The following is a 14,079-nucleotide window of genomic DNA, read 5'->3' on the forward strand; positions in this document are numbered from 1 at the left end:
ATTTAATTGCACACTTGTGTAAAATTGCCCGTATGTCCTCTGAAATAAGAATATGATAGGCTCTCAGAGGAAGACACTTTCGATAGCACTTTTGCATAATCTGAATCATCTGTTTTACCTGATCACTATCAATAGACTTTGATGTGTACTTGTATAAAAGTTGGATTTAATTTGCAAAATCCAGAGACCTGGGTCACTGGATTCAAACAGACTACTCTTTATTCTTCTCTCTGCATATTAAAGGTCATCAGCAGGACTACACTTCTTATTGCAAACTGGCAGAATATGTCTTCAGTTCGTGATCACCTTTCCAGCAGCAGTTTAATGTCAACGTTAAAAACATCAATAAATGTCGGAAACCTGCAGGGATATTTAAATGACTGTCTCGGATTTGGTTAAATGCTAAGTTTAATTCACTTTCATCCCCCCCCCCCCCAACAAGAGATGATCTAAATTTGACTAAAAGCTGAGCCTGCTTTTAGTCCAATTATACAGTATAATGTGGAGAAGCTGCTTTTGTTTTGGGATTTTGTTTTTTGCTTGCAAGATTTTTGAAAGTCTTAAAACGTCTGAACCATCCTGGCCACTGTCCTACAAAAAATGCCAATTTGCAGTCCAAACGTTCAGATTCGGCTTAATTAATACAGGATTCTTGCAGTCGCACAACAGCACCAGCAGGGATAAAATGTGACGGAGAGCCCGGGTCCAGCTGCGCACATACTAAAGCCATTTTCCTGTTGACTGCGCTCGCCACGTTGGTTCACCTACGTGTGTGTCACATTCTTCTGCGCACCGCAACGTTATGTTTGTGATGAGGCGGGAAATGGCGTCCGCAGACATGGTCGATCTGTGACTAGCTACTGAGCGACGGACACAGCTGGCGGCAACAACCACGGCCCGATCTTTGTCCGTGGCCGCCACGGTCGTGGCCGAGAGCTGACAACGCTGCGGGACGTTTTGAAGAGCTTCCTAGATCATCGGTAAGCATCGAACAACGTCAACATGTAAACAAAAAGGCTTGTCCCCCCCGTGAAAGCCCGACTCCTGCTAGCTAGCAGCTAACGTTGGCTACCGAAGGGGGCGTAGTCTCAATTGCTAAAGATGGTTACGGGAGCGAACAAAATGACGCGTTAGCCACAGCGAAGTTTGCTTTAATTACCTTTATTTCACTGAAGGATTAAAGAGTAATTTCCATATTACCTATAGATATGCTGTCGGAAGACACACTAGAGGAGTTTTTTGAAGCGGAGGGAGTAATGTCACGAAATGGCTTTTGCTGCCTTTGGCGTTTTGTTAGCTTGCAAGCTAACTATAGTTTGGTTAACGTTAGCCACAGAACCCACTGACAGACAGCGCCTGTTTTATGCTAGCATTAACAACAGTTCTGTTAAGCCTACAGGTGTCAGTTCTGACTACGTAAAGTCGGCGGTGGGCCAAATAATGCGGGGCATCAGCGTCAGAGCGGTGTTGTCTGTGTAGTATTGATGCTAAATGTCAGCGGTTGGCTAACGTTAGCGGTAGCTGACGTCGTTGGCGTTAAGGTAGCCCGTCTGATGTTACATAACGTTAGACAGCGGTGCTGTTTGCTGTCAGATCTCATTCAGCAACAACTTAGCAAACATATATAAACACAAAGCCTATCCTCTAAGCAGCAGCTAACCTCGGATAACTCGAAAGCTTCATATTTTTGCTAACTTCTGCTGTTTACCACCCACTCCGCTGACCGGTCCGGCTTACACGAATTTTTTGTTTTCATAACTTTTCTTTCATTTATACCGGAGTCGAGTGGCCGTGACAGCTAAAAAAAAAGGCAAAGGTATGCGTTTCATCTGAACTAATTTGATGAGCTTCCTTAAGTTACTCAATTGTCTGCACACATTTTGACTAGATTGGTGGTGAAGTGTCCATAAATCGTGGGTTTTCGTTGCACAGCTTTAGCACGCCAATAAAAACGCATTTGACTGTATCTGCGAAGGGAGACAGAATGAGGATGTGAAAACTGTAAACATAAATAAATACAACTTTAGGAACTTGCTTCTTTGCTATAGTAAACTAGAACCACACACAGTCATGTCAACGTATGTGACCTGTATTTACACGTATTTCATAAAACAAGAATTTGCGTTGGAAACTGAGGGGAATTTAGAAGCTGCATCAGTGTTTTTCGTGCATTTAAAAAAAAAAAAAACCAAAAAAAAAAAACTCAAACACATTAAAGATGTTTGTGGGTAGAGCTTAAAAAAGATGGTTAGCTTTGTGGTGTATTTTTATTTTTTTAGTATTATTTTGTTTAGAAAATAAGCAAGAAAGAACATAGATGAAGTAACTCAGTCTTAGCCCTTGCTGTACTTGCATAGTAACGCCCAAAGGCCAATTTTTTTATTTATTTTTTTTATTTTTAAGCCAGGAAAAACCCTGACACAGTTTGTCTGCCGAAGAGAGAAGTTGCTATATCCTGCTCAGCACAAGTCCTTGTCAGGATAAGAAATGTTTGCTTTGTGTTTATGTAAAAAGTCTTGTCTTGTATGATATTGGCTGGGCAGCAGATCTGAAAACCTATCAGGATTTTTAGGCACATGGTTGGAGAGGAACTTGTGCAATTTCCTGCTGTTTCTGACCTTTTGGTAAACAAAAGCCCTTTTGATACTCAAGTAAATTAAAACACCTTTTTTACAAATTAAAAAAACAATTTAAAATAGTGATAATTTTTATGTTTTTATCACAGTCTAGGTTTTTTGAGGGGGTTTTCTTGGGGGGGGTAGAGTTTCATGTACTTGAGTGTAACTTGCATTTTTGGTCATAAGTAATGGGGACATGCACGATTCCTGTCAGAGCGGCAAAGCACACTTTTTTTTTTCTTTTTTTTTTTTTTACCATTTATGGATGGATTGTGTTTACTGTTATAACACAAAGGATTGAGTGTCTACCCTTTGTGTTTGAAGTGCAGTGTCAAAACCGCTCAGTCGACTTAACTCCATCTTTTCCTTCCTTGTCAGATTTTTCTATGTGACGTTGGTACATGATGAAGCTGAGAGTGCGTAAAGCTCCTCAGCAGCCGAGCGTAGGCCATCAAACCCACCCGTCCCAGGCCAAAAGGAAACACTGTGAAGTGGAGCCATCGCCGGTGAGAGGTCGAGGCAAAATGCAGAAGAATGAGACAGGCCTGTTCTCCACTATCAAGAAATTCATTCGTGGAAATGCAGTCAAGGTAAGCACAGCTTTTTTTTTTTTGTTTTGTTTTATGTGCTTCATTCTGTGCTTCATAGTACGGCGCAAGAACACACACAGCTACTTAAAAAAACAAACCAAAAAGCTGATAAAGGGAAGCTGTGTCACGCATGTAACTGTTAGTAGTGTTTTTAGCCATCGAAACAGCAGGTTTACAATTATTTTAAGTCTGACTCAAATTACTGATGTCCACACAAAAGTTAGATATTTTTGTCTTAGACTGCCGAAACCTCCTATAGGCTTCAGTGGGTTCGTTAATTTTTTCCACGTTGTTTAGTTTTACAGTTTCCACATAGTGCTAGTTTGCTTGGTTTTTATTTGTTTTTTTTAGTTTTCATTGTAAATTTTTGTTAATATAACACAGGTGATGAATGTCAGGGGCAAGATCTAAAAAGTTCAGAATAGGGATTATAATACAAGCACAGCGTTCATGCTATGCAGGCATGTCAGCCTTAATAAACACATACACTAATGCATCCTAATGTGTTTTAGTTCTACACAGCCAGGTTTTCTTTGTGTCTGCTGGCTTAACAATACCTTAAACCCCAATCAGAGATAAACTTAAGCTTTCTGCTTGCATGCTCACGTAAAAGGGGCGGCGTTTGCCCACATCGTTTGACTCTTCTGCACAAAAATGGTTCGATTTAGCACCACTCATTCCAATCAGAGACATTTTACTCTGTAAAAAAACATGACAATATCACAGTAAAATGCAACACTGCTGCTTACAGGAATACAAGAAAATGCAATGCTGCAGAAAATCCCCAGATCTACTGAGTTCATGATCATTATTAGCATACTGTGGAGTAAAGTAAACATGTTAATATCTTTGCTGTTTTTTTATTTCCGACCAAGCAGCCACACATTAGAGCTTGAAACCTTTAAAATGCATCTATTAAAGCATCAGAGGTTACTCTGTGTGTTTGACTCTGACTCTGTCTCACAACCTAATAAATTAGACTTGGAAATCAGTTTAGTTTGCCACCAGATTAAAGTGAAATCAATTTTATTGATTGAATAGATATCCTGTTTGATAAACGGCCTAATAATGTAACCATAATCAGTTTTCTGGTCTGTGTTCTAGTAACTGAAGTTCCAGCAGTGTAAAACAGGTAGAACAGAATGTAAAAAAAAAACATGTAGACATTTTCTGCATCACCAGCTGCATGCAAATGCAGTGACAATGTCACACATTCATTTCAAAGGAGGGCTTCATTTAGTGGTGTTGGGACAGTTTGACTTAACAAGTTGCATTGAGTTGAGTGTTCTCCTTTTTCCTGTCAGTCAAAGCACTTTGCACACTCTGTTTTTACCCCTCAGCCATAAAAAGGTCCATGGGGTTTTGTTGTCTCCCTACTTGGCAGACAAAACTCTGTGTGTGGCATGTGCTCACGCAGGTTTGTGAAAGTGATAACTTGATAATGTGCCATTCATACCATAGGTGCATCTACTATGTTTGAATTTCAGTGATCTCAACCTCAAGGTCAGAGGTCACTGGGAGTTTGATTTATAAGTGCATCTACTAGGAAGCTGAGGGGTAGCACTGGCAGCTGCCAGTATTGTTATCATTGTTATGTCCTTAGAGGGGTACTACAAAGCAAGTTTAGTGGGTTAGTGAGGTATGTCAGTGCACTGACTTTTAACAGATCATCCTTCAGTTTTCTTCCATTTATTTAATTCATAGTGGTGAGGCAGACTTGAGGCTATCGTAGAGGTCATGGGGTAGAGATGGAGTGTACTCTCGACAGGTTGCCTGTCTATTGCAGGGTTGACCCACACAACCATTGACAGTCACACTCAAACCTGCAGCCAATTTGGAATCACCATTTAACCTAACATGAATGTTTTTGGATTGTGGGGGGAGGCTAGAGTACCCCGAGAGAGCCCACGCAGACACAGAAAAGGCCCCGGGCGGCCAGTGGATTCAAATCTAGAACCTTCTTGTTACGAGGTGGCAGTGCTAACCACTGAGCACCGTTCCGCCCCAGAACAGAAGTCACATTTTTAATCAAATGTCATCACATGCTTGTAAAACATCCACATTGAGAAATTAAAGATGCGCTTTCTGTGGTAATGTCATGGCAACTGCTTTCAGTGCTGCTGTGGAAAAATGTCAATTATGTACATTTGTAACTGTGTGTGTCGTTTCTTTTTAGGTGGAGCAGGATATTCCTGCCAAGCGGAGTCGTATTGATTGTAATCCCGACGGTGATCTCATTACTTCAACACCACAGACTAGAGGCCTCTCTAATAAATCCGTATCCAGAGTTTGCCGGAAAAGTCCAAATAAAGGTATGACAGACCAGTCTATAGAAGCTGACCATAACAATTCGCATATCTTTCATGTATATTCTGCAGTTTTATAGCTCTGTCTTAAGAACCCTAAAAATTTTACAATAGTGTCAACAAACTAAAACCATGTCCTTTTTCCCCCTCCTTTTTTTTTTCTTCTTTTCTTCAAAAGACACCATGACCTGCCATAGTAAACCAATTAAACCAAACGGTAAACTGGAGGCCCCCGTCGACTCAACGAGCAGCCCACCACGCACCACCCTCCTTGGAACCATCTTCTCCCCAGTCTTCAACTTTTTCTCACCAGCAACTAAAACTGGTAAGAAAGTCCACAAGTATTCTGTAGCCGATCCACAGGTAATTTAGGCTGAATTAATAAATAAATGATAACAAACAATCATGCTGAAATATCATAAACTGAATGGTTTTAGGGGTTTTTTCTGAAGAACCAGCGATATATGACTGAAAGCCACATCTTATTTGTATTCCCTCTGTTAAGCCACTCCTGGCTCTGATTCTCCCGGCCAAGCCATGGAGGCAGAGGAAATCATGAAACAGCTGGACATCGAGCAGGCTGAAGAGATGCCGAGCAGCACTCTCACATCCACCCTCACATCCACCGAGGGCATCGCTCCGTGTCACACTGCTCCGATTTTACCACAGAGGCTCCACATTACCTCCGATACAACCATAGAAGAAGGAGAGATCGTCACTGAAACTGACATGCCCCCGTTAACAGGTACGACCACGCACGTTAGGCCTAATCCTCCTTGAATTTAAAACTTAATTCACATAAACAAGGACAACTTCACAGTAGAGGCTTGTTATTTCTCAGAATCATTGCATTTGAATTTCTCTTAAATCTTATGTGTCTCTGTCAGCTCCTGGGTGTATGCCAGATGGCAGCTATCCACACTCATTACCTGCAGTTCCAGCAGAACCCTCATACGATGAGGACTGGGAAGTTTTCGACCCGTAAGTTAATCAATTTTTTTTTTCTTTTTTTTTAAAACAAACTCTAAATTTAATATAAATCCTTTCAGTGTTAATTAAGTAAACATTAATAGACTTGGTGCTAATAGAATAAGTGCTGCATTGTTGTTAAATTTGAGCTTGCACTTTGCGCAGCAAACCCTGTCTTTGTTGAGTTTTGTGGTGTGATTCCACTTGAAATCACATTCAAGGTGACTTTGTATGCTGGTGTTGAGCTTGTTGTGAAACTTTCAGCCACCAGGTGGCAGCAAAACCACACTTTTAAGTCTGTGCATCGCTCTGCGTTTACTTCACTGGAGGATACTGTTTGCTCATCCCCGATTCCCCCAGTGAAGATTAAATATTCTCTTTGTTTTCCTTTATTTTTTTTATCCAACATCTATAAAAGAAACAGTAAATAAGTTATATTACTATCAAAGGTTCAACTGGGACATTTAAATACTTGTGATTTTTGACTGTTGATATATTTCCTTTTGGTTTCTTTAAATTCGAGGTACTTCTTCATCAAGCACGTGCCTCCGCTGACAGAAGAGCAGTTAACACGCAAACCGGCGCTGCCTTTAAAAACACGCAGCACACCAGAGTTTTCTCTTGTCCTTGATCTGGTAAGCAGCAAAATGTCCCTTATGCTTTCATCTCAAAATAAAATAAAAAAAAAAGACTCAAATTAAAGACAACAATAAAATAAAAATAATTTGTTTTTTTCTTCTCTTGCTTCCAGGATGAAACTCTGGTTCATTGTAGTTTGAATGAGCTCGAAGATGCAGCTCTGACATTCCCCGTGCTTTTTCAAGATGTAATATACCAGGTACAGGTTCAGCATCATTCCCCAGTTTAAGAGACTCACTTTTTATGGCTGTTCCTAAACCTTCTGTCTCTTGATCTATTTTTTCTTTTTTTTTTTTAAACCTGCAGGTGTATGTTCGGTTGAGGCCCTTTTTCAGAGAGTTTCTCGAGCGCATGTCTCAGTTGTACGAGGTAAGAGGCATCTTTTGTTAGAGTGCATACGTTTGTTTAGTCTGGCCTCCTCTCAGATTCAGTATTAGTCATTTATTGCTGTCCATTAAAATTTCAGATTATTCTCTTCACTGCTTCAAAGAAGGTCTATGCTGACAAGTTGCTCAACATCCTGGATCCGAAAAAACAGTTAGTAAGGTCAGTGGGAACGTGCATCCAAAGATGAACTCTGCCTGCTTTGTAAGATGTCTGGTAGCTGTAGAGTAAGAGAGGAAATGAACAGGATACAAACCTGTATTCATTCCATCAGAGTTCACCAGCTTTATTCTGTAGTCATCCTTAGGAGAAGATCCAAGATGAACATTTAAAATATCGCTCTTGACACAGGAAAAAAAAAAAAAGGAACTTCCTTGATTTTTATACCAGGTGTACTATCCAGTATTCAAGTTCTTCGTGTTTCCTTTTCCAGTAAAACTAACAGCAGGTTTTCTTTACTGGAAAAGCCATAAAGCTCCTCCCCCTTCCTGGTTGTGTTGATTTTGTAAACAAATCCTTTGAAGATTTGTGTTTGGACTTCTCAGCAAGCTCCGTTGTTGTTTAGAAGAGGTTCAGTTTATCAGGCAACCAGCTTGGTTGTGTGTCGCTCCTAAGCAGAGCCTATGCACAGCTCTGGAGAGTCATGAGGGGGAAAAAATCAGTATTCCCCAACTAGTAAGGCTTCTGGCTGTTTCGTGTATCTGAACGGCAGCAAAACTTTGAGCTCCGATCTTTACATCCTCTAATTGCACCTACACCGCAGCTAAAGCCACTCTTTTATTAGCACTTGCTCCGACCCAGCCAGTCAGGATGCTGATTAAACAAGGACCTAAACCTAAAAAAGCCAGAAAGGATGTATCAGATGACGATGTTAGCAACGAACTCCAAACCGAGAAGATGGAAGAAGCTAGCGCCCAACAGACCAAGACTAGTGTTCTGACTGCAATTGAGTTGCAAGTGATTATTGGGGTTGCTGGTAGTCGCTGGAAAAACAGTTGCTTAAGGTCCAGTCACACAGGTTTGCAGAGTGGTTAGTAACTCCCTGGCAACAACCTGTTGCTAGCATAAATGTGCATTCCCCAACTGATTGGCAAAACCCTCTTTGTGATTGCTTTGGCAGCTGCAGTTGTAGTTTGCATGGAAGTTATGGACCTCTCTACAAATGCTGTTCAGCAGCTCTGCTGGCTGTAGTGAAGCTGTGAAAAGTGTAACACAAACCAGAAATTGAGATCATGTTGCCTTCAAAATAAAAGTTTGAAGGCAATGTTGCCTGTAGCACTGAGCCACAAATCATATTTTAAAGACTTTCTCCAATTCTAGTTAGTGTTGCACTTTTCACCATTTTGCTATTGCTGGACTTGCTTGGACTAAATCTCTTTTTTGCAAATATTATGTATCAAAATAGTGTCTTGTCAATCACGAGTTGTTAGCCAGTAAGCATGCAGTTTCCCAGTCATACCCACCTTGCATTGGTATTTTGGCAAACTGATGGTGGGTGTCATTCATTTATTTATTTATGATTAATATTTGAAGGTCATCACTTGCACATAAACATGCAGCTTATATCATTTTTCTCACTCATTCAAGCACAACCAGCATTACTGATTTGGTCCTCTCAGCGTGTCCAGTGTTTCATGAATATATTATTCTGAAAGCACCATTCACTCCCTTTTCATTGTTTCAAACAAACCAATCTGAAATGCCTGTCGGGACGCTTGCATTTGTTTTTGGGGTTTTTTGGGTTGTTTTTTTTTTCATGAAACATTTATTAATTTCTTTTCCTTCTGTCACCTTACCGCCAACCTCGGGACAAATGCACAGTGTAAATCATTTGACCCTTTGAATTTTTCTGTAAGCATCATTAACTTCACCAGAGCTCTTCTTCCTTTGGTGTTATTTTCTCGGAATAAATCTGTCATGCTGCATTTTTCTTTTTTGCTTTCTTTCTTTTAGACATAGACTATTTCGTGAGCACTGTGTGTGCGTTCAAGGAAATTACATTAAAGACCTAAACATTCTCGGGCGGGATCTTTCCAAAACTGTAATAATCGACAACTCACCCCAAGCCTTTGCTTATCAGGTAAAGTTCTTACACCAGAAATTATTTTATTATTAGTTGTTTATTTGTTTTTTGTTTTTTTTAAATGAATGAATTCATTTTAAACTGCACTTTTATCCATGATTTTGTGTCACATTGATCTAAACACGCGTTTTTGTTTCTTTCAGCTTTCCAATGGAATCCCCATTGAGAGCTGGTTTGTGGATAGAAATGACAACGAGCTTCTAAAGCTTATTCCTTTCCTCGAGAAACTTGTGGAGCTGGTATGTACTTGGACTTGTAAATATTTGCATCTGTGCATTCACACCAGTGGAAAATAACCACAGCTGGCAGTCTGCTGTCACTGTTCCACCCACTCTTCACCACACGCAGAGTTAGCTGTGTAATAAACTTACCAGTTTTATATTTAGTGTTGCTAATAGAGAACATATAAACAAATATGTGTAAATTATTTAAACAAACCAGTTAAGTTTCTTACTTTGCTACTGATTCATTTAACTGAGTTTCAGTCTGTATATCTGCATTGGTTCATGGTTTGAAAACCACTGCACTGTACCAACAAAATGCTGCGTATGGCTGCTGAAATCGCAAATTTTGATTGGCTAGAAAGCTGTAGTCTAACTCTTGGTTAGATAACAGCTGTCAGTCAGCTGTCAATGGCTTAATTTGGTGCCAGGTTTAGTTTTGTGACCAATGCATTTAACCACAAAAAAGGGAAGTGTCAACTCAGTCAACAACGCTCACATTTTAATATTAGATTTTTTTTCAAAGCTTTGTAAGTGTATAAACCCAGTCAGCAAAGAGAAGGTGGTCTGAGAGGAAGTGCAACCAAAAAAGAGCAGAAAGTAAAATGGTGCAGAGAAGTTTTAGGTAATGTGAGTAAAGCAGAGGAAGACGGACGTGAGAGGCAAACATTGCTATTAACACAGCACTGTGTAACATTAACTCTGCTGGATTGACATGCTCAGTAATATCATGATTAGAGCTGGGCAATAAAACGATAACATTATCATGCAAAAGGTTTACTCAATAGTGATATCAAACATGGTCGGTATAAAATCGATAGAGCTCACTCCATCCATGTTTTGACGGACAACACAAAAGGCCATTGACAATAAGTAGTGCCAAGACAGTCATGTGGGTAGAATAACATCAAAGCCACACAGGTTGGGTTGACGTACACGGGGTAGGAGAGACAGCCGGCAGCAGCACATGAGCTTATATTTGGGCTGCTACACGCATTGCGCTAAAAGCTCGGGCAAGGTAAAAGACGACATGGCAACAGAAAAGGAAAACTCAGAACAGAGTAGTGTGCGCTCCAACACTGCAAACTGTGTTGAAAGCAGGTTTCCACAAAGGCCAGGTGACAAGGCATGATGCCAGTAAGCAGAGTCGAAAATGTCAGATTTAAGAAGCTGATTAGAGAAACTGAGCCTGTTACCAACTTCGTGGCTATAAACGTTTCTCTCAGACGACTTTATCCTGCTACATGTGGAGAGAAGAGGGAGAGATGAACAGCTTTTTACTACCACAGCGGATTAGTGGTGGAACGAGTCACACATCTGATCCATGACTGAGGTCTAAGGAGCTTGGAAAGAAAAAAGTGTCTGGACTTCTTTAAGTTGCTTGAAGACGTTTCACCTAGCCCCACCTTATCCTGTAATTTACTGAGGTCAGATGGCCCAGGCTGTGAGTGGGCATTAAAGCGTCTGGCGTCTCATTAGGGGGTCCATTGTCCCTCTTCAGGGGGACACTCCCACAGGGCTTAAATCTGGGACTCTCCACCATTTGACCCTAGAACTGAAGAAGCTTCTTGGATGAGAGGTGAAACGTCTTCAAGCAACTTAAAGAACTCCAGACGCTTTTTTCTTTCCAAGCTCCTTAGACTACAATGACCTGGATGACTGAGAAGCTTCACAGACATCCATGACTGAGACTCCCATTGATACAAAAGTAGAACACAATTGAGTGTTAGTTTTGCTTATGTTCTCCTTTTATGTATATTTGAAAGTTTTTAAAAATTTGTACTGATATGTTTAGTATTTTCTGTTTGTGGAGTTAAAATGCTTTACCTCTATACTGTATTTATTAAATTTTTTGTTGTAATAGCTGCTTTATTTTTTTGGACCTGACCAAAGAATTTAGTGTTGCAGTTCGTTTTTGTTCTTCTGTAACACTTGAAGGTTTTTCCTTGTCAGAAAACCCATGTCACATATTTAAAATACAATTGCACAATGTAGCAGCGCATTTATCATGTTCAACGGCTCAACCGTAAATTTTAACATCTCATTTTGGTGTAAAAGGGAACCTTTGAACTTTACGGAAGTAGGGATTTTAATTTTAACGTGATATCAGTATCAACTGAAAATATTAGCAGCCCAGCTCTAAACACATTGCATTTAGTGAAAGTTTGTCTTTACTTGTTTCTCGTGCAGAGAAGAAGACATCCTGAATGTGTGATCAAAATGAAATTTTAATAATTTACAGTTTTTAAATCAGTCTCACCTTGTCTGTCTCGTCCCAGAATGAAGACGTCAGACCGCACATCCGAGAGCGGTTTCGTTTGCACGACCTCCTCCCTCCAGACTGAGGTGCTAATGTTCATTTACAAGATCGCAGTGGAAGAAGGAAAAAAAACAAACGGACTCATAGAAGGATGTCTTCAGTGGATTCAGCTCTGAATGGCAGTGTTACATACACAACATTGCCATTATTATAATTTTTTTAAGTCGTACAAAAAAAAAAGAAAAAATGAAAATTATGCTCGAGTCCACAAAAAAAGTCCTGGATGTTTCTCCACACACACGCACACACACGCACACGCACACACAGTGAAGGCAGACTCAGAGCAGAGGTTTCTTAGCTCACTTGTTTTCAGTGCGACCTTGCAGACGGCCTCCTGGAAGGTATTTTGTCATTTGACAAAACTGAATGTCACAGTGTTGGATTACAAGGACATTGTTGGTTTCCTCCTGACCTCCAGTGGCCAGTCAAACCTGTAAAATATTCACTCTATTTGCCTGTAAATATATGTACATAATTGTTTTGTTTTTTTGTTTGTTTGTTTTTCTCTGAGGTTTTTAAGTCCTTTTAGTTTCACTTCAGATTTTAGTATGTACTCTGACTCGGTTGCTTTTTTCTTTTTTAACTGATAAAATGTTGTTTTGTTTGAACTTGTTGATAAGCAGCTGCTTTTCTGTTGTATGCCTGCATAATTCCTGTGATGCTTTACTCCATTACATGCAGTCGTCTCTTATAAGGTGCAGTTTAAAAAAAAAAAAAAAAAGAAGAAGAAGAAAAGAAATGAGTGTCTTTGGGAGGAAGAATTTTTCTGAAATAATATTTTAAAGCTATGAAATGTAAGATAGACTAGGGTCTCAAATGAATACCAACCCATAATGGCAGAATCTTAATTTTGGAGATTTTTATTTAAGAGTCCGCTTCTGGTTGCGACATTTTGATCGTCCTCTTTGACAGGAGGGGTGGGTGGGAGGGTGGGGTTCAGGCATCTTGCACTTTGACATCCAGCCCTTTGTAAGTTGATGTAAACTCTTGTCACTTTTCTACACAGATGTGTATCGCCTAAATTTGTTATGTGGGGGAAAAATGAAATTGTAGCACCAGCAAATTGCCAACATGTTTGCTTTGAATCTTCTTTTCCAAGACGTCTTGTATGTGGGATCTTTGATGTAGGAGTCACGAGTTTTATTGACTTATTGAATGATCACTCCTGGTGTATTCAGTGTTACTCAATGGTTTCCTTGAAAATAAATACATTTTTATACGACACAAGGCTTCCTAGCAGTAACTGAGATTTTAGTTTGTTCAGCAACACTTTTTTTTAAAGATTTATTTTTAAAGTGAAGACAGCTTGCAGGATTATGCAAATTGATACAGAGGTGGACGAGTGAATGTGGAGATGCTCCTCTGGGATCAGTGCAACAGGAAAGAGGAGCAGGAGTTCTTTGGTTTGCTTTTTCTGATCAAAGCATCATTTTGATACTTAAAACTTTTTTCTTTTTTTTAATTTAAACTTTATTTTGTTTCCTAGACCTCATCAGATGACATAACCTTCAATGTTTTTGAAGGTTATGGGGACTAGACGGGGCATATTTATCCTATATGGGCTTCTCTCCTTTGGCTATGTCAACGACTAAGCAGTAGGACATGAGGACTAATGTGTAAAAAGATTTAATTGAATAATTAAAATTAAGTGAGAGAATAGCAGCTAACGTTAGCTAGCTGGCGTATTATTTAAAGAGGAAGAATAAAATTATTAGTATTATTAAAAATAATAAACCTGTGGCTCTCTTTCACTTTTGTCCTGTCTTCCTCCCCTCGTCCCCAACTGGTCTCTCAGATGGCCACCCCTCCCCGATCCTGGTTCTGCCAGAGGTTTCTTATTGTTAGAAGGGATTTTTTTTTTTTCCTTCCCACTGTCTCCAAATGCTTGCTCATAGGGGGGTCATCTGATTGCTGGGGTTTTATCTGCATTACTGTAGGGTCTTTACCTT

General features: G+C 39.9%; 1 protein-coding gene across 2 annotated transcripts; it reads left to right on the plus strand.

Moving 5' to 3' along the window:
• Nucleotides 1-650: 650 nt before the first annotated feature.
• ctdspl2a (CTD (carboxy-terminal domain, RNA polymerase II, polypeptide A) small phosphatase like 2a) lies at nt 651-13,046 on the plus strand. Of its 2 annotated transcripts, none has more exons than XM_086299004.1 (13): nt 651-980; nt 2,997-3,208; nt 5,385-5,520; nt 5,693-5,839; nt 6,020-6,259; nt 6,402-6,495; nt 7,007-7,118; nt 7,235-7,321; nt 7,429-7,491; nt 7,589-7,668; nt 9,460-9,586; nt 9,733-9,828; nt 12,090-13,046. In XM_086299004.1, the coding sequence occupies exons 2-13, from the start codon at nt 3,020-3,022 to the stop codon at nt 12,153-12,155; spliced, it is 1,437 nt and encodes a 478-aa protein (XP_086155130.1). In that variant the 5' UTR covers nt 651-980; nt 2,997-3,019; the 3' UTR covers nt 12,156-13,046. The 2 variants fall into 2 exon arrangements, with proteins under 2 accessions (XP_086155130.1, XP_086155131.1); XM_086299005.1 differs by lacking the exon at nt 651-980 and adding an exon at nt 1,092-1,816.
• Nucleotides 13,047-14,079: the final 1,033 nt, after the last annotated feature.

This window comes from Aulonocara sp. 'chitande type north' Nkhata Bay, linkage group LG7, assembly GCF_057382095.1.
Source record: "Aulonocara sp. 'chitande type north' Nkhata Bay isolate Kocher_YH1m ecotype deep benthic linkage group LG7, A_spYH_male_GT1.1, whole genome shotgun sequence".
NCBI lineage: Eukaryota > Metazoa > Chordata > Actinopteri > Cichliformes > Cichlidae > Aulonocara > Aulonocara sp. 'chitande type north' Nkhata Bay.